Source organism: Quercus robur, chromosome 2 (assembly GCF_932294415.1).
Source record: "Quercus robur chromosome 2, dhQueRobu3.1, whole genome shotgun sequence".
Taxonomy (NCBI): Eukaryota; Viridiplantae; Streptophyta; class Magnoliopsida; order Fagales; family Fagaceae; genus Quercus; species Quercus robur.
The window spans coordinates 80,373,095-80,393,899 of NC_065535.1; the positions used below are offsets into that span (position 1 = coordinate 80,373,095).

The window sequence follows — 20,805 nt, forward strand, 5'->3', positions numbered from 1 at the left end:
ACAATAATTTATATGAATTTTTAATTGATTTATAAACTATGGGAAAGTCAATTGCAATATTTAAATTTTTTTCAAAAGATAAAATGCAAAATTCTTTTAGAAGCCAATATTGATGATGTGGCATTGCCAACTCTTAATATTAATATCCCAATTTTTAAAAATCCTTAAACAAAGTTTTGAAAACTTCATTAGTGTGATTTTCAGTTGCATTCAAAAGTATGAGTTTACCATATTGGTGAGTTGGTCAACGTGATAAAATTCACATATTAATTCCAATTACCTAAAATCTAGAGATTTGAAGTCCTCTTTTTTTTTTATTCTTCTTCTTCGAAAATGTTAGAATATCATATTGTAACTTTCAACTTCTTTGGTTCATATTATTTCCTTCTTGACTTAAATATTTATGGTAATAAAGTGCAATTGTTTTGTCTACCATTTTTTTTTTTTAATAAACCATGTCACTTGAAATTTTTTTGGTTCATGCTTTGGCCCCCCCTAGGTTCAAATCCTGGTTCCGTCCCTGAGTATTACAAGTTTTTATTTTTATGTAGCTTTTACAATAAATTGTAGCGAGGCAAAATGGTTTGATCTCTATTTCAATACTAAAGGTAATCCCAATATTTGCAATTCTTTGTTTCCATGTATTTAATAAAATGACTATAAGAAGTGTGGGGGAGATTTTTCACCCGCCGCACAAGCTCTTTGTCCGCTTTGGGGAGCCAAGCCCGCACGGTTTTGTTCTCAAGGATGAGTATGGGAAGACTCTGGGTGCAGTCCCACATCAACAAGAGAAGTGCCCCACTCATGCCTTATAAGCGCTTGGCACAAGTATGAGTGTACCACTACCACACATGAACAAAATCCTCCCCCACAAGAAGAATTTAAAAAAAAAAAAAAAAAATCAAAGATAGTAATATTCATGTAGAAGAACATATAGGAAGAACAAATGTTGAAGATATTATATTATGTTAGTAAACTTCATTCATAAATAAGTTTTCAACACTATGAAAAATTTCTAAGGTGTGTTTTATTAGATTTATTATAGCAATGAAGATAGAAAAAAGAATATTAGACATCAATAATTTTGATACATTATCCTCTTCTCCGTTAACATGTTCTAACAGTTGTAGATTTTTTTTCCCCTTTACCACTAGGATTTCAGAAGTTGAAATAAAGAACAAAGTTTTGCATAACGTATACTTCATATTGGGATACATCGCACCAAAAAATGATAAGACATACAATAATTTTGATACATTATCCTCTTCTCTATTAACATGTTCTAGCAGTTGTAGATTTTCCCCCACTTTACCACCTAGATTTCAGAAGTTGAAATAAAGAATAAAGATTTGCATAACGTATACTTCATATTGGGATGCATTGCACCAAAAAATGATAAGACATATAATATACTTATATTAAAAATAATATTTTTTTTTCATTATCCACCTCATCTTTTCCAAAATAGAATAAACTATCTAAAAATTTTGTGACTCTAATAATAATAATTAAAGTCCTATCTGAAATGGTTCATTGAATATAGAAATCATCAAACATTATAAGAATGACTCTTTGTTTGCCTAGGTAATACAAACGTATGACTATATGAGTATATTCTATATTGTTTTGATTACTTTAAATTACAATCAATTGTCACCTCCTCCATCATATTAAAAAAAAGTTTAGGTTTTTAATTATTTTTTTATTACTTAATATCAATAAGTCACAATAATTGGTTTTAAAAAAAAAAGTCACAATAATCATTCAAATAATAGTTACATTTTTACTCTCACACACACACAGATCAACAAACCATAACATGGAATCCACAAGTATGAGAGTAATATTCAATCGCACAAAAATTTACATGAAGATTTATCTTCTTTTTATTTTTCTACTACTTTCTTTATTCTTGTTCTTATTATGTCAATTTAAATTCATTGTTTTTGTAAAACCATGTTTACTTTACATTTGATGGTTGATTTGAATGAGTTCTTGACAAAATTTTGTTTGAATAATTTAATAAGTTATGTTATATATATTTGGTTATTTGTTTTAGCAATTGTAGTTTATTAACTTATGTGGTAAGAATTTTTTTTGCACAATTCACAAAATGATTCTAATGAATTATTATTATAAATTTTTTACTTTAAAATAAGTATCATAAAATAATCATTAATAATATTCTCACACATTGAGTGGGTCTACGGCTAGTTGTAAATATTTGTAATATCATATTGATTTATACACTCCACATTAAAATAAAATAAAAATGTCTCAACCAATAGAGCTAATAAAACTAAATGCTAGATAGCAAATCTTCAATTCTATATATAAGGAGTAATATCTCAGTTTTTAACTAGATTAGTCTACTCTTTGTCCATTCAAACTCTGGAAATCTCATAAATCGATAGTGTGGTGTATGAAACTTAGGACTTCAAGACTTCAAGCATGTCTTTCAAGTCCCTTGAACCTACTACACGTGTGTCCTTGAAGGGAAATAATATTTTTATTGATTAATTTGTCATTATCATAAAAAGTAGTAATGATGAATCTTGTCTAAGATATATCTTAAAAAAAACACAAAATATTATATTAAAATCTTTAGCATAGATCAAAAAATCTCCAATGAAAAAAGAGTTAAAATATTATTTATACACTCTAAGTTGAGGAACTTCTAAATTGATCATTTTATTTTGAAAACTTAAAATTTATATTCAAGTATCACAACAATTGATGAAGCTAAAGTCGTTAGTCATTCAGGTCGTCCAGATAGCCCCGATGCAACCTTCAAGAACACAAGAGAAGATAACAACAATAGGTCACCGGTGTGGTGCCTGTTGGCGAGCCTCCGATGATAAAGTCAGAATGAGAGGGAGAGCAAGTTTGAATGTATTTTGATTGTAAGAATAACTTAGTTTTTTTTGTCCCCTTAACATTTGGTGGAGTGTGGTATTTATAGGTCCTTCTCCTTCTAGCTGTTGGAACCATCATTAATGGTGGTTTAATTCTGGGTAACGTTTTAAGTATTCAATGTGGGGGAAGGGGAATCTCTTGATATTTAATGTATGAGTGTAGGTGCCTCTGAGCTGTCCTCTTGCTTCGTTCGAACCATAAAGATTCTAGCAATAATGTCAACATTTATTGTTATACCCTCGTCCTTAGCTGTGCTTGGACGAACGATTTCATCGGGCTTATCAATTGCTCCCTCATTCTTGGGTCGTCAAGCTTCTTGACGAACCCAGGAATCTGAAGAGTCGCCCAACGTTTCGTGTTCCCCCAATGATTCTGTTTCCATCGCATTTATGGCGATGTGACGGCATGGCACGCTTGGTGGCCACGTGTCACACTTTGGTTGGTTGGATGTGGGCGTGTTCCTCAACGAGACCTTTGGGTTTCCTACATCTCCGTTTTTTGGGGAGGATTTTAAAGCCTTTTTCCTTTCTTCTTTCTCTTCTTCACTTTGATTTCTTCTCTTACCTCTATATCACCTCCATTTTATGCGATTTTTTTTTTGAGATTCCTCCTTTCACCGATCTTCGGCCACTTTGTCTTTTCTTCTCCGAGCTCCGGCCATTCTGCTCTTCCTTCTTCAGGTACGGTACTTTTCCTTTCTTGATTCCGCTTCGCTTTGCTTCGACTAGGAGCCTTTTTCCTTGTAATTTCTTTCTTTTCTTTTAAATGTATGAGTATTCTGAGGTTAGGCGCCACTACCCCTCTATTTCTTTTCTTTTTGCTTGTATAGGGGCACTTCTTGGGTCTGGTAGTGGCTGTTCGAAGGTTGGGTCTTTTGCTTCTGAAAGTAGTGCTCTAGGTTTGATCTTGGCTGACCTTAGTCCTTTGCTGCGTCAATCCTTGGATTGGTTTAAGTATGTGAGGGCAATGTCAGCAGAAGTAAGGTCAAGTGAGTTGGATACAGGTTTGTCATCTAGCGACAAAGCCGTAGAAGTTGACATCGCCATTTCGGCATCCCCATCTTTAAACCCTTTGTCTTCCTCCCCCACTGTGTTGAGGGCTTTCCATGCCCTTAAAGAAGTGTGTTCTCTGGACAAGGATACACTCTTCAGATTTAAGGATAGTTTCCAAATCCCTGATGAGACCAGGATCCGTCTCCCTCGTTCAGGTGAGAAGGCTTGTGCTTTCAATCCTGGGGAGGTGTGTTTTTATGAGGTTGCCCTTCTGAGCGGCCTTAAATTCCCTGTCCATCCCTTCATCATGGAGCTCCTCCACCACCTAGGTATAGCACCAGGGCAACTTATGCCAAATTCTTGGAGGATCGTCATTAGTTGCTTGGAGATATGGATGATTGTGACAGAAGGAGATATGATTAGGGTGGACGAACTCTTAGATCTCTACCATCTGAAAGAGTCAAAGGAGTTTGGGTACTACGAGCTGGTGCCCTAGGATAGGAAGGCTTGCCTTATCATGAGTCTACGCTTGTTATTTCGCTACTGGAAGTCTAGGTATTTCTTCATCTTTGGAGATGGCTGGGAAACCCTCTTGGACGACCTTTGGGGAGACGTACCTAGGTTGCTGCGTAGGTGGAGGACACCCAAGCTTGGTGCATCTTCCTTCATTTTTTTTTTGTAAGTATTTACCTTTGGTTCGTCTGACTCTAACGCCTCATATTTGTTTGCTTCTTGCAGCCAAGACTCATCCAAAGTTGAAGAGCAAGTATAAGAACCGTGTCATGAGTGCCATGGAGTATGTGAGTACTATTGACGACTATGACGAATTGATTGACCCCAGGATGTTAACTTGTCATTTCTTGGGTCCTGAGCCTTCCCCCTACGTCTTGCGTGCAGTAGCCAGAGAAGAGAAAAGTAAGTGCTCGTCGTTTAGCACCCTCATCCTTCTCTTTCCAGTTTCATTGTTAACATCCTTCTTGTGGTGGTCTTTTGCAGAAATGGCAACCAAATTCAACCAGGAATTATATGCTAAGTTGAGGGCCAAGAAGAATGAACCCTTATCCAGCCTTGCTCAAAAATGTCCTCGGGCGGCGAAGGAGGTTGTGGAGACCACTGCATCCACTCTTGTTGCTTCTAACCCCAAGGCTACTTCTCTTGCTGCCTCCGTCAAGGAGATCACTCCTTGTCCAAAAAAGGGGGTAGCGACAAGGGGAAAAGTAAGGTTGATTCCAGCGTTTGGGATGATGATGCTACTGCCATGGAGAGGGCTCACAACGTCGTCACTTCTGAGGAGCTGAAGGGCTTGAACTCTGTTCCTTCCCACGAGCTTGTGAGTCATCATATCCATAAGCTCGTCCAGGTACACTCTTGAAATTTATCCTTGTCACTAAAATTTCCTTTCTTGAGATGATTTTTTTTTTGTCCCTTATTGTAGTCATATTTTTGTTTAAGGTATTGGGAGAAGCCATCCATCTTACCACTAAGTACCTGAGCAGTGAGAAGAAGGTCATCATGGCCAACTTCAAAGTTGATGCCCTAAAAGCTGAAGGTTCCACTCTGAGGAAGGAGCTGATAGTGGCGATGGATGGTGGGAACTAGATGAAGGAAAAGATCAAGGTCCTGACAGACGAGTTGAAGGTCGAGAAGCTACTGACGGAGCAAAAGGACAAATAGCTAGAGGAAGCTAAGCGCGAGGTTTCCAGGGTTGGGGAGGAGGTGGTGCAGGCCTTCCAACAAACCGATGAGTACAACGGCGTCCTCCTTGGCCGGTACTTCAAGGGCTTTAAGCTGTAGAGGAGGTATTTGGCCAAGCATAACCCTATTATGGACTTGGACAATCTGGACCTCGAGGCCATTGAAAAAGAGATGGAAGCTGAGGAAGCTATTGCTGGAGACGACCAAGCTACTTGATCTTTTCTAGGAAAAAGTTTTACTCTATCCTTTTTTTTTTGGTTGCTCCATCTGTTTTAGGGCCTTTTACATCTATTGTTGAACACTTTAAGGTTTTGGATGCCCTATTGTTTTTGGGCTTTTACATTATGCTTTTGAACATTGCATTCTATCTAATTCAAATAATTTCATCTTCGCTTGGCCTTGCAAATTTTGTTTTTCTTTCTATAGAGATTTTTCTCTGTTGTACTAACCTCAATGTTGTGATTTTCTCTGAGGGGTTCTCGATTCTAAATTTGTCATTGGACATAAATCCTTCGAGGGACTTATGTTATTGACTGTGTCTTTGGCCTCGTCAGTAGACTCATATCATTTAGAGGATTTATGTCTTTGGCCTCGTTAGTAGACTTATATCCTTTGAAGAATTTATGTTTTTAGCCTCGTCAGTAGACTTATATCCTTTGAAGGATTTGTGTCTTTTGTGAGTTGTTAGTACTTTTGGAGGAGACTTTATGGATTGAATAACTTCTGAATAATTCCTTTATTGCATTCCTTAAAAACAAAAAATTTAATCAACGATTACAAGTGATTATTCTTCTACTAGTGATACCTCTTCAAGTGTTCGACGTTCCAAGGATGAAGTAACTTGTTGCTGTACAAAGATTCCAAGTGGTAGCTTCCTTGTCTTGAATAGTGGGTAACTTTGTAAGGGCCTTCCTAGGTAGGGCCGAGTTTTCCATGAGCCGGGTTCTTCGTTGCAAGCGTAACTTTCCCCTATGTTGAATCTCTTGAGCTTTACTCTCTGGTTGTAGTATCCTAACATCTTCTGTTGGTACCTTGCCATTCTTTTGGACGCGTCATCTCTTATCTCTTATCTCGTCTAGGCAATCCAGGTTTGTCCTCAGCTATTCGTTGTTGGTTTCTTCGTCGAAGAATTCTCTCCTTATGCTGGCAACCCCCACTTCAACGGGGATTACAACTTCCGTGCTGTATGTAAGGTTGAACGGTATCTCTCTCATCGGGGTTCTGGTCATGGTTCTATAGGCCCAAAGGACGCTTGGCAGTTTTTCAGGTTATGTAGCCTTTGCCCCCTCCAATCGAACTTTGATGGCCTTCAGCAAGGTTCGATTGGTTACTTCCGTTTGTCTATTGGCTTGTGGGTGTCCTGGTGATGAAAAGTGGTTTTTGATCCTGAGTCCTAAGCCGAAAGATTTGAATGCCTGGTTGTCAAATTGCCTGCCATTGTCTGATATGGTCGTCCTCGATATGCCGAACCTGCAAATAATGTTCTTCCACACAAAGCTTTGTACTTTTGCTCCATGATTGTCGCTAAAGCCTCTGCTTCTACCCATTTTGTAAAATAATCAATTGCTACAAGTAAAAATTTTACCTACTTTTTACCTTAGGGCAAGGGGCCCACTATGTCGATCCCCCATTGCGTGAATGGCAATGGAGAGGTTATGATCATCATCTTCTCTCCTGGGGTTCTGTGGATGTTCCCATACTTTTGACACTTGTCACACTTCTTGACAAAGTCCTTTGCTTCCTTCCGCATTGTTGGCCAGAACTAGCCCATTTTGGTAATCTTGGATATCAAAGATCTTGGACCCACGTGATCTTCACAAATGCCTTCGTGAACTTCTTCCAGGATGTATCTTGCTTTATCATCTTCGACACACTTTAAGTAGGGGATAGAAAACCCCCTTTTGTAGAGTGCGTCATTCAGGAGTGTGAATCTGGTAGCTAGTTTCTTTATCTTCCTTGCCTCGTCTAGATCTGATGGTAGGTGACCATCCTTCAGGTAGGAGATGATGGGTGTTGTCCAGCTTGTGCTCCCTTGTATCGTAAATGTATGGAAGTCTTCTATGTTGGGGAATTTTTGTACTTCCATCCTGATCCCCAATGGGTCGTCCATAGCTTCTGACGATGCTTGTCTCTTCACTTCATCTACTTCCATGTTCAAACTACGTGGAAATTGCATAAACTCTACTTGTTCCAGATCTCTAGCAAGCTGGTTCGTCAGCTCCAAGTACTTTTGCATCCTCTGCTCTTTTGCTTCATAATCCCCTTTAATCTACCCAATCACTAACATGGAATCACTTTTTAGGATTACTTTTTTAGCTTCCATGGACTTAGCTAATCTCAGCCCGGTCAGTATTGCTTCGTATTTAGCCTCATTGTTGGTCGCTAGAAACTAGAGCTGGAACCTATACTTCAAGGTGTCCCCTTTAGGTGAGGTTATGACGACTCTGACTCTGCCTTTATCTTTGGTTGACGATCCATCAGTTTGGACCATCCAAGATTCTGTTACGTCTGTCGGGCTGTCTTCAAGCATTGTGAATTCGACGATGAAGTCTGCTAGTACTTGGGCCTTTATTGTTGTCCATGGTCTGTATTTAATGTCGAATTGGCTTAGCTCGACTGCCCATTATACCATTCGCCTTGTGGCATCTAGTTTGTTCATTACCTTCTTAATCGGCTGGTCCATCATGACGAGGATGGGGTTTGCTGGGAAGTATGGACGAAGTTTCTGAGATGCAACGATCAAAGCAAAAGTGATCTTCTTGATGCGTGGGTACTTTGCCTCTGCTCCTTGAAAGGTCTGGCTTACATAGTATATGGGGCGTTGGATCCTTTATTCTTCTCGAATAAGGGCTACACTTACTGTCGTGGCAGAGATAGCTAGATAGAGGAACAGGTCTTCGCCCTTTTTTGATGGGCTTAGCAATGGTGGGTTGCTCAAATAGTGTTTTAGCACTTGGAACGCCGCTTTGCATTTGTTGGTCCACGTGAAGGCCTATTTGAGGGTCTTGAAGAACAAAAGGCATTTATCCGTCGCCCTTGAGACGAAGCGGTTCAATGCTGCTACTCTTCCTGTCAAACTTTGTACCTTTTTGACGTTCCTTGGTGAGGTCATCTCTAGTATAGCTTTCACTTACTCCGGATTAGCTTTTCTGCCTCGTTGTGACACCATAATGCCGAGGAACTTCCCCGAGGAAACTCTAAATGCACACTTCGCCAGGTTCAACTTCATCTGGTACCGTCTCAAAGTTTCGAAGGTTTCCTCCAGGTCGTCCAAATGGCTTTCTACTTCTTTGCTCTTGATGAGTATATCATCCACATACACTTCCATATTTCTCCCGATTTGTTCACTGAAAGTCTGGTTTACTAACCATTAGTAAGTAGCTCTTGTATTCTTCAACTCAAATGGCATGACCCTGTAACAATATAGTCCTTGATTGGTGATAAAGGCCGTCTTTTCTTGATTTTTTTTTTTCTGACATTTGGATTTGGTTGTACCCCAAGAACGCGTCCATAAATGTTAATAACTTGTGCCTTGCTATGGAATCAACGAGCTAGTCAATTCATGGCAAAGGGAAGCTGTCTTTTGGGTAGGCTTGATTTAGATCTGTGAAACCAATACACATCCTCCATATCCCTTTCGCTTTCTTCACCGTAACGACGTTAGCCAACCACTTCGGGTAGTAATTTTCACGGATGAACTTGGCGGCTAGGAGCTTGTTTATTTCGTCCATAATGGCCTTGTTCCTCTCGGGTGCAAAGACTCTTCCTCTCTGTTGGACGGGCTTTTTCCCTGGATCCACGTTCAACCGGTGTTGGATGACATTCTTTAAGATGCTGGACATGTCCTCATGGCTCCACACAAATACATCCAGGTTTCTCTTTAGGAACTCCATTATCCCTTTCTTCATACCTAGACTAAGATTTGTCCCAATATTTGTTACCTTTGTAGGCTCTCCTTCTACCAGTTCTACCGTATATAGTGCTTCTATTGTCTTGGGGCTCTTTTCTTCGATGATCCATGTGTGGTTTTTTTTTTTTTTTTTTTTTTTTTTTTTTAATTTATTTATATTTTATTATTTTTTTTACGCCAATACTGTCTGATAACACTCACGGGCCAAAACCTGGTCCCCCTTGATTACTCTCACTCCATTTTCTATAAGGAATTTTACCTTTAAACTGTAAGTCGAGGTCGCAGCTTTCCAACGGTTAAGTGTGGGTCGTCTAATGATGACATTATAGGACGAAGGATAGTCCACCACCAGGAAATTAAGTTGCTCTGTTATTTGCTGTTACCGTTAAGGTCACTATCCCTTTTGGGTACACCTTATCCCTGCTAAAACTGATGAGGTGGGATTCAGATGGACAAAGCCTACTTGGGTCCACTTTCAATTGTTGGAAGGCGGAGAGGTAAATGATATCGGTGGAGCTCCCATTGTCTACTAGAATTCTTCTGGTGTTGAACCCTTCTATCATTAGCATGACAACCAAGGGATCATCATGTGGCTGCTTTACTCCTCTGGCATCTTCCTCCGAGAAAACCATGTCTGTAGCTTCTCTTCTCTAGTGTTTTGTTGGTGGTATCATATGGATGTTGTTGACCTGCCTTTGTTGCGACTTCTTGAGGGATTTGAAGGAGCCCCCTGTTGTTGGACCACCGTTGATCATCCTTATCTTGCCTATTGCATCCTTTGGCCCTTCTCATGGTTTGCCATCGTCCCTCGACTTTTCTCTTGACCTGGTTCGGTCTTCTTGCTTTGGTCGTCCATACGTGTTTTTCTTGACGAACTTCTGCAGTTTCCCTTTTTGGATCAGCTCCTTTATTTGGTTCTTGAGGTCCCTACATTTGTCAGTATAGTGCCCGTGGTCTTGGTGGAAGTAGCAGTACTTTTTCTTATTCTGAGCACTGGGTGAATCACTTAACAGCTTTAGCTATTTCAATTGGTGATTGTCCTTAATCTGCATTAAGATCTGGTCAATGGGCATTACCAGGGGTGTGAAATTTACCATTTTGCGAGCCTTGTCGTCTTTCTGCTTGCCTTTGTCATTGCTAGAAGGATGATCTCTCCTCTCCCTTTTTTGCCCTTTCTGGTTGTCTCGAGGGCCCGTCTTTGATGTTTGAGGTCCGCTTACCTCTATTGCTGCTAGAGCGTCCTTCACGTTCATGTATTTTTGAGCCTTCATGAGCAAATCTGTCATTGACGCTGGGGGACTCTTAGCGAGTGCCATTACGAATTCCTTAGACCTTAATCCTACTTTAAACGTCATTAGCTACACTTGATCCTTTGCCTTATCCACTTCCAGCACTTCCCTATTAAATCGCTTCACGTAGGATCTTAAGGACTCTCCTTCTCTTTGTCTGATCATTAGTAAATGATCTATTGGTCTTTTCTGACGTTGTTCTCCAACGAAGTGACATACAAACAGGTTGCTATGCTGGTCAGAATCATTAATGGAAGACTACGCCAACTTACTGAACCACACTTAGGTTGCTCCTTTGAGGGTCGTCGGGAAGGATCGACACACTATTTCATCCGGGATCTGCTCCAAGCTAAAGGTCATCTTAATGGTGGTGATTTGATCCAGCGGGTCTTTCAAGCCGTTATACGACTCTAGTTGTGAAAGCCGGAATTTCGACGGGAGTAGGTGATCGAGTACCCGTTGTGTGAACAGAGAGTTTGTCATTCTCACCATCTCGTCTAAGTGCTTGGCTGTTTTTCCTTTCATTGCATTCTTGAGTTCGTCCATCTCTTTGCTCATACTCCTCAAGAGGTCGTTGCTGGCCTTGTCGGACCACTTCGTCCTCCTTGAGCCATCTCTCCCTTGGCTCCCTTCTAGATCTTGCACTTCGTCTTCATTCCTGTTGTTTTCAACCCTTCTCGGTGAACGATTTTCTTCCTGTTGCAGTCGCTGCCTCATTTCCTGGTTTTGCTTTGTTAGCTCTTCCACACTGGTCATGAGAGCTTGGACTTGCAATGCTAGGGCAGTTGATTCTGGTTGTGCACTAGACTCCATCTAGATGACAGTAAGGGTAGAGCAACGTTTTTGTCCTTAGGATTAGGAGAAAGAAAGCTCTTTCCCATAGTCGTCACCAAACTGATGAAGCTAAAGTCGTCAGTCGTTCAAGTCATCTAGATAGCCAAGGTGCAACCTGCAAGAACACAAGAGAAGATAACAAAAATGGGTCATCGGTGTGGTGCCTGCCAGCGAGCCTCCGATGATAAAGTTAGAATGAGAGGGAGAGCAAGTTTGAATGTATTTTGTTGGTAAGAATAACTTAGTTTTTTTTCATTCCCTTTACCTTTGGTGGAGTGTGGTATTTATAGGTCCTTTTCCTTCTAGTCGTTGGAACCATCATTAATGGTGGTTTAATTCTGGGTAACGTTTTTAGTATTCAATGTGGGGGAAGGGGAATCTCTTGATATTTAATGTGTGAGTGTAGGTGCCTCTGAGTTGTCGCCTTGCTTCGTCCGAACCGTAACGGTTTTGGCAATAATGTCAGCATTTATTGTTATACCCTCGTCCTTAGCTGTGCCTGGACGAATGATTTCATCGGGCTTATCAACAATGTTAATGCTAATGTGAGTCTCCTATCAACAAGTGTTAGAACCTTGTCATTAACCCAGCCAAAAATAATGTTTTGTACCAAAAAAGAAAACAAAAACAAAAACGTTTTTGGACGGATTGACGACAAACATGTGATGGTCCATAATAACTAGTTGATGCCATTGTGATAGCCAAGGGTATAAATTATATTGTTGGTAATCAAAATTTCCTTAATTTCTAAGAGCATGACAAGTGGTGCAATATGAAGCTTATTGTAAATACACCATTTTGCAATTAGACACTCACTCAAGGGTGAAATTTTGAAAACACTCCAGAGGTAAGAATGTCATTTAGATTGTTCAAAGGACATGAATTCAATTCCAAAATACATTTGAGTTTGTGATGATTAAAACGACAAGCTAAATGAGAAATTAAATCATCCGACCAAAAGATCAAGCCACATCAAATATCAACGATTGATATGCTTCCTTATATGTTAAGGATAAAACCATATGATTATGATTAGTTAATTTTGATTGATCCTTAATTGGATTAATTAAAATTAATTATATGTCAAAATCTCATTGATTTAATTTTTAAGGCAAGAATGTATTAAATTATATATAAAAAAATCCTACACGATAAATCTTATAATTTTTTATTTTAGTTTTGCCTCCTTGTGAAAAAGTGGAAAATTTTGAAATTAAGAATTAAAAATCATTAGGATGATATTCAGATCATTAAGTGGCTAAAAGTAAAAATAGCTTTTAAACTCGTAATTATCCTTAAATAAATTAGAAAATTGAGTAGAGGTTGCACAAAATTCAAAATTAGAGCAAAAACCACCAAGGAGCAAGGACACATGTATCAATCAACACTTGGTCACAAAAGCACAATTGTTGATCAACACTTATGTCCAGTATCTCACTAAATTCGAACTTTGGCACCACTTATTAGCTCTAACCTAAATTTAAATGTGCATGAGGATAAAAAAAAAGTTCAAAAACTCCTAGAGGAATGGAGATGAGGGATATTTTAACCCTCTAATCCACTCCCTTGTATAAATAGTACCTCCCTTCATCAAATTGAGGAACTTTTCCTTCAGATTTTGAAGACTTTTGATAAAAACAAAGTGAAACAAAAATTTCTATAGAAAACCTAGGAGAGACATTTGGTTACTTTATGAAACATCACTCTTCTTTGGCCACAAAATCCCAAAAACCCTAGTCTACGTCTATCCATCACCCCCACAATTAACAATCTCTACAATCACCTTCTCAAATCATATTGAAGTTGAGAATTATTTTTTGTGAAGAAATCACATTCTTTGACTTATTAACTGCCTGAAAGAGCTACTAGTTATGAAAGCATTTTGAGAGAAAAGAGCTAAAGGAAAAAAATGCTTCATATGGGACTTGTGGGGATCAAGATTCCAAGAAAGCTTTCAAAACTTTGATTGCCACAATTATTTTGTTATATATGGGTTTGAAGTTTATAATGGATTGCTAAAAAAGGTAATCAAAACATTGAAACTTGATAAAAACAGGAAGTGGAAATTTGAAGAACGATTTACCAACATTGTATATGGGAGAACAAATACGATCTCTCTCTCTGAGCTCTCTCTCTCTCTCTCTCTCTCAATTTCTAGATCCTCCTATTTGATGGGTAAGGTCCTATTTATGCTAGTTGATCCTCCCTTTAGTAGTGGGTTATCATAGTGGAGGTCAGAAGATACTTGTGAACCCCACCATGATGAATAGATTATTGGTTGTGTAGCACTATTCAGGTCGGTCATTCAATAATAAATGCAACCCCTATTAAGTAGGAACATCTAATTAATGCGGAGGTGATGGTTGTGGGATTCAGGGTTTATCCTTTATGGTTCATCAGCCATATCCCCTCACACCAATATTACTTCCTCAGGCAGTGGATGAACATGATAAGCCGAGGTGATGCCTCATCAGTTTGGTCAACCCAGGATAATGAGCCTAGATGGGTTGGGCCCTTAGGTTTTCAAGAAAAAAGGGATAGTTTCTTATAATGCCTTCCTCAGCACTACCCATCATTGCTTCGGGATGGACCTGCCCTCTTGGCATTCCTTATTTTTCCTACGGGCCTAAGACTCGTGGCCTATGGCATGCTAGGATAAACCATTCATCCACAGGACTTATAATCAAGATACTAAGTGAGCATTTGGATCACGTCCACGTTTGGATGTTTTGCATTTCAGCTCTTTTTTTTTGGACCAGTGCCTGGTGCACTGTTCATGGGACATGAATAGTGCATCAAGGCATAAAAACAATAACCATATATTTTTTTTTTTATTGTTTTCAGTTTTTAGCAAAATAAGCGGTATGCAAACGCACCCTAATTATGAGATTGATCCAGCAGAGTCTGTAGGCCCAAAACCTTTTACTTGTGAAACACTAGCAAAAAGAATGCGGAAGCACAAGAATATAACTAGCCAACAGCTCCGGCACGTTAGAACATATTCCTTTGATCTTAATTCTTAAAAGGACATATGATATATTTGATTTGGTGTTAGAACCAAAGCAAATTAAACTCATATGCAAACATAAAATACCCTCGAATGAGGAAATATGAGGGAGAACTTTCTTTAATTAAATGACATAATTCAATTGCTCAGGCCACTAACAAGTGCATAATCTTTAGGATTATTATCCAAGATGAGATTGATAGAAATATTTTAAAATTTCCTAATGAAAATATGGAAGTGGATGAAAATTCTTTCCCATTAGAGTTTTATTAGATATAAGTTCAATTATGGCTAACACTAGTTACCGTGATAAAGTGAAAATAGATTTATTATACCAAATGTTTTGTGTACGGGAAAACATATCACAATTAATCCAAAATTCCAAAACATAGACATCTAGAACAACAAACAAGCTGCCATTAAAATTAAACAAAGGAATTTCAGGTTCGTTTGATTGAAGAACCATATCGAAAACTTGACCTAAAGCATTGATCCATCTATAATCACATTGAGCAACCTAATCTAAGATCTAAATATAAATGTGTGTGAAACTCCCTTTTGGAGACTTGAATTCCGACTTTTACCCTTTACACCTCACAAACACTTATACTTGTGGAGTGACCATCACAATAATGAGTTTGTTATTTGTTAAGGATAAGGAGTGTATCAAATTAAAATAAGTTTATCCATTAAAAAAAAAAAAATAATAATAATAAAAGAAGTTTAGGGTGCAGAGAGATAATATATACTAGTTAAAGGACCTTCCTGTAATTTAACCAGTAATAAGGAACCTCTTTTACTCTGAAAAAAAAAAAAAAAAAAAATTACATACGGAAAATTGATTTCAATCTTTCAGCTTCAGAAAATATCAGAATACCACACAACAGTCTTCTTCTTCTTCTTCTACGCTATTAGGGTTTAGGGTTCTAAATCAGATAACCTCCAAGAAACGTCACCGTTTGCTCAATCTCCCAGCCATGGCGACCGAGTTGGTAATCAACTCAGACAGAGTTCAGAAATTGTTCGACGACCTGGAAGCCCAAAAGACCATTCTATCCTCATGTACCCAGCTATTCTCAACCCTATCCAACCGCTTCATTTCCCTCCAAGATTCTCTCTCCCAGAAATCCCAGTCCCTTGAATCCAAAATCCAAGCCCTGGAATCCAATTCCCGTGAAACCCTAGAGTCTCTCTCCCAGCGCGAGGACTCGATTCCCGAGCGCGAGTCCGCCGCAGCAGCACGCATCGAGGAGCAGAGAGAAGCCGCCTTGGCCGATTTTGGGAAACCCGCTTCCGCGTCTGCCGAATTGTCGGAAACCCTAAAATCGCTTTCCCGGAGAATGGATTCCTCGGGGCTGGTGAGGTACATTGTTTCGAAGCGGAAAGAGTCGGTTTCGTTGCGTGCAGAGATCTCGAAGGCGATAGCGGAGGCGGTGGACCCGCCGAGGCTGGTGTTGGATGCAATGGAGGAGTTCTTGAAGCGCAAATCGGCTGATAAGCGGTGGGCGTGTGGAATGCTGATCCAGGCGCTGTTTCCAGAGATGAATTCGAAGAAGAATAAGGGACCGGAGTTCGCGAGGAGTGTGGTGGAGAGGGCGGCGGAGATGGTGTTGCTCTGGAAAGGGCAGATGGACGAGGAAGGCAGTGCGGTATATGGGCCGGCTGAGGCCGTGATGCTCTTGCAAATGGTGCTTGGGTTCGGGTTGCGATCGAGGTTTGATGAGGAGTACTTGAGGAAGTTGGTGGTGGAGTTTGCGGCCAGGAGGGATATGGCGAAGCTTGCGGCTGCCTTGGGATTTGGAGAGAAAATTGGAGGTTGGTATTGGCTTCTAGCTTAATTGCTTATATTTGTTTGTGTGTTATATGTTGCATTGGAGTGTATGTTTGTATTACAGTTTAGACTTTTTGGTATGTTTAATTATGGTAATCTGTATTGCAACTGTTTAATGCAGAATTTGGTGTTCTAAATGCGGAATATGGTGCATTTGAACATTTGTATTTTAATAGCCTAATATGTATGGTGTGGTGATCAAAATGAGGCCACTACAAACATGGCATTCATGGATACAAGAGATTATGAAAATTAGAAACAATGACATATTGTGAATTTCTGAATCCTTTTATACATTGTTAAGGTTGATGACTCTTTTCCATCCTGAAAAACATGTATCAGATTATGGTTGTAGCTACAATCTTGTCCAAGTCAAGCTTCAGTAATTCTATATAAGTTATAATCAAACTATTAATACTTGTGCGATGACCAACATGTATATAAGTATACTTAGAATAGTTGATTGAAATAATGTCAAATGTCTGATTATCAATAGATTAAGGATCATCACTGAACCCATCTATTGTATATTCATTTGATGTGCTTAGACCTAGTTGTTTTATGGATCCATGGTCAGAGTTTCCTTTATAGATGCATTCAGAAATTTATATTGATGCAAAAGGGTGGTTTATATCGATGATAAAGTGTGTTGCCTTGACTAATGGTCAATGGGGCATAGAACTTATGAATTGACTGTGCATGGGGAGCTTTCGCCTATAGTTTTAGGCACAAACCAAACTCTTGTTGCCTTCCTGGTTGATAGTTTATTTTACTAGGAAAAGCTTAGAAGTTTAAGTCTCTTAATAGCCATTAAATCAAATTAATGTGATAATCTAACTCTGTTTAGTATATACTTATTAACATCCTGTTGTTGTGGAAAAGATGTATGAAGAGTGGTAGGTTGAGTTACAGTAGTCATTATTGCTTGAAAATATCAAGTTGATGTAAGAATCAATTACTTGTTAATAAATTTTGCAAATGTGTTGGAACCTTTACAGATAGATGTTCTTTTAAAGATACATTTAATGTCTTCCCTTGCTTCACAGTCTAAAAAAAATTGCTTTGGCATACATAGTTTTGAATCTTGTGATGTGTTAAGTATCTATTTTTCCTCTAGAATAATATCAAATTGGACATGTTGAAATTAGGCTAATTTTTTTTTTAGTAAATAAGGACATAAGAGTAGGGGTTGATTTCCAATCATGTTCCACTTGTTTATGACATGTTCCACTCCTTCATGCTTGGAAATTTCTCATTTTTTATGTGTTTCTTTTCAGCTGAACCTATCTTGACTACAGTACAGTGACTGATAATATAATATAGCTAATGGTCCGTTTGGCATCAACTTATTTGGCTTTTTGTTGAAAGTAAGCAAATACTTTGAAAAAGTGAGTTTTCAAAAAGTTGTACATAAACAAATTAAGCGAAAGGCTAAATGAAAAAGCTGATGGCAAGGGTTTGTTTGGGAATGGCTTATATAGCTTTTTGCGAAACATTTTTTGCTAAAAGTGCTATATATAAAAGGTAAAAGCTAAATAAAATAAGTAGAAGACTCTAGTGAGACTCACAAATAGTAGGGAAAAAAAAAGTTGGCTTATAGTTATAATCAAGATCCAATCACACGCTAAGGATAAGAATAAAGTAAAATTGCTTCAGTTCCTTATTCACTTGTGTGGATGTCCAACTTTCTTTAATTCCATTTTGCCACATCATCCTCATTAAAGAATTTTCTCATTTGTACAGATATTATTGATGAACTGGTGAAGAGTGGTAAAGAGTTGGAGGCGGTGTATTTTGCTTCTGAGGCTGGTTTGACTGAAAGATTTCCTGCTGTCTCTCTGATTAAGTCGTATCTCAAGAACTCCAAAAAGAATGCTAGCACCATACTGAAGAATGGAAATAATAGCATGGCTGCAACAGTATGTGTAACATCTACAAATATAAGTTTTCTATCATCCGATTATTTTTATTCTGTGTGATTATTTGTTTTAAATCAACGTTTTCAGGAGGAGTCAAGCACTCTGGAGTTGAATTCCATTAGAGCCATCATCAAATGTGTAGAAGACCACAAGCTCGAATCAGAGTTCTCCCTTGATAGTTTGAGGAAGAGGGCTACTCATCTGGAGAAAGCCAAGGCAGAAAGGAAAAAGAGTTCAGCAGGTGCCAGCAAGCCTCAAAACAAGCGAGCTTATGGTTCTGGTGGTGGCCGGAGCAGTGGACCACCTTCTTTCCGTCCATCCAAAGCGGCCAAATTTAGTAATGCCTTCCCTCCTTTCAGCCGGAGGAACCCAGCTCCTCCTGCACAGCATAGCCCTGCTGCAAGATATTCTGGGCCATACAACTATCCTAGCCAAAGTATGTACGATGGTCCCAATACAACTCCTTATGCTTCGAGCTATGGTGTTCCCCACAGTCAAAGTCCTGCTGCACTTCCTCAACAGCATTACTCACTCCCTGTGGACAACATGGGTGCCGCTGGTTATCGGGCCACTGTTTCTTATGGAGGCCAGACTAGTTATGGTGCTTATGATTATGGCAATGCTGCTCCACCCACATACCAACCTTCATCATATACACAGTAATTTAGAAGCAGCAGTAGCTATAAAATTAGAGGATTTTTTTTTTCCTTCTTTTTCGTGTAATCTTGAAATGAGTTCCTGCTTCATTCGGGAGTGCACCCTTTTATCTTAATTTTCTCTGTTTCTCCCTTCTTGGTGGTTGAAGTGGGAATAACTCAAGGTTCCCCATGAATTCTCTCTTTGTATGAGTGAAAGGTGGATTTGACTCACTGGAAATGTGTATCCTTTTGTTTTATCAGTGGATCAATTATAGGGCAATGGCGATGGATCGGCTTTTTCGATTCTGACCCAACCTGAACCAAATAGTAAAGATGTAGGATTTTCTCTTTTCTCTTTTTAAATTTTGTTTAAATAAGGGTTTAGGTTTACATTTTTTTTATTCTTTTAATTTCTTTTAAATTTATGACCAAACCATCTCTCTATTTTTTTTTTCATGCCTAAACAGATGGTGTTTAAATTTTATTAAAATATCTCTATCATAATTTTTGTTACACAATTTTAGATTTTATAATAAAAGTGAGTGTGCAAAATTCTAGTACCATAAGGACACAAACTGATTTATATGGCAAATTGTGAGTGGTGGCGAAAAAGGGTAAATTCATGTGAAAGTAGCAGATAATCAATAACAGTCTTCTATGTAAGATGATTGTGGCAAAAGTTGTGACTTAATGTTCTATTTGTTTTACTAATAAAATATTTTGCACATGTAAAACATTTTCAGGTGTTTGGTGTGATATGTAAAATTTTTCAAACAAATCACTAAAACCACAATCACTAAAGCTAAAGGTTCAATGACTAGACTGCCAGTGACTGCTGTTGGAATGGTGTCTTCAGTGACTAGACTACCAACAACGATCTTTGGAATGGTGGCTCCCACCATCGAACCGTCGGAAGATGTCTCTAATGATTGGGCTGTTAGCATCGATCATCAAAATGGACCGTTGGTGATTGCCACCACACCTATGACTTAGCCACTAGATGGGAAAGGGGAGCAATGATGTGTTTCTGGAAATGTTTTTCCTAATTTATAAAGGTAGAACATTTTTCAACTTTTTATAAATAATTTTATGGTTAATAGAAAATATTTTACAAGTTTAACCACATTTTATGTACAAACAAACACCAAAAAATTGGAAAACGTTTTCTAGAAAATATTTTACTTTAACAAATGAAGCATTAAAATAAAATATTTTTTGCAAAATATTTTCCCATTTTTAGGTGTTTGTTTGCCGGTAAAATGTAGTCAAACTTACAAAATATTTTCTGTTGACTATCAATCATTTATACAAAGTTGTAAAATATTTTATCTTAAAAAATTTGGTAAACTTTTTTCCAAAAACACATACTGGCTTCTCCCCTGCCATCTGATGGCTAGGTTATTGGTTGGGGGACACCTCTCTGGTGATTGGTACCGGTGCTCTGATGGCTGGAGACTCTGCACTAGCGATTTATGCCGGCACTCCGTTGGCTGGAGACGCCACACCGACCACCAATGTTGGTGGTCCCGTGGTTGAAGCATGATTTTGAAAAATGGAACGGTCAAATAACAGGAAAAGGGACCGATTCCTGGTTTTGGTCAATTTTCTCGATTCATGCTAACCTTGTTTCGAGTTCAAATTTGGCTCAACCAGTTAAACCAGAGGTTTAATCCTGTTTTTCAAACAATGGACCGGAGACACCGTTCCGACGGCAATCTTCGGCAGTCTGGTCGTCGGAGCCACCATTATGTCTTTCGATTCCAATAGTCTCTCT

General features: G+C 38.7%; 1 protein-coding gene across 1 annotated transcript; it reads left to right on the plus strand.

Annotated features, from left to right (window-relative positions):
* Window positions 1-15,458: 15,458 nt before the first annotated feature.
* LOC126715251 (FRIGIDA-like protein 4a) lies at window positions 15,459-19,262 on the plus strand. Its single transcript, XM_050415763.1, has 3 exons — window positions 15,459-16,458; window positions 18,218-18,393; window positions 18,481-19,262. The coding sequence occupies exons 1-3, from the start codon at window positions 15,621-15,623 to the stop codon at window positions 19,054-19,056; spliced, it is 1,590 nt and encodes a 529-aa protein (XP_050271720.1). The 5' UTR covers window positions 15,459-15,620; the 3' UTR covers window positions 19,057-19,262.
* The last annotated feature ends 1,543 nt before the right edge of the window (window positions 19,263-20,805 follow it).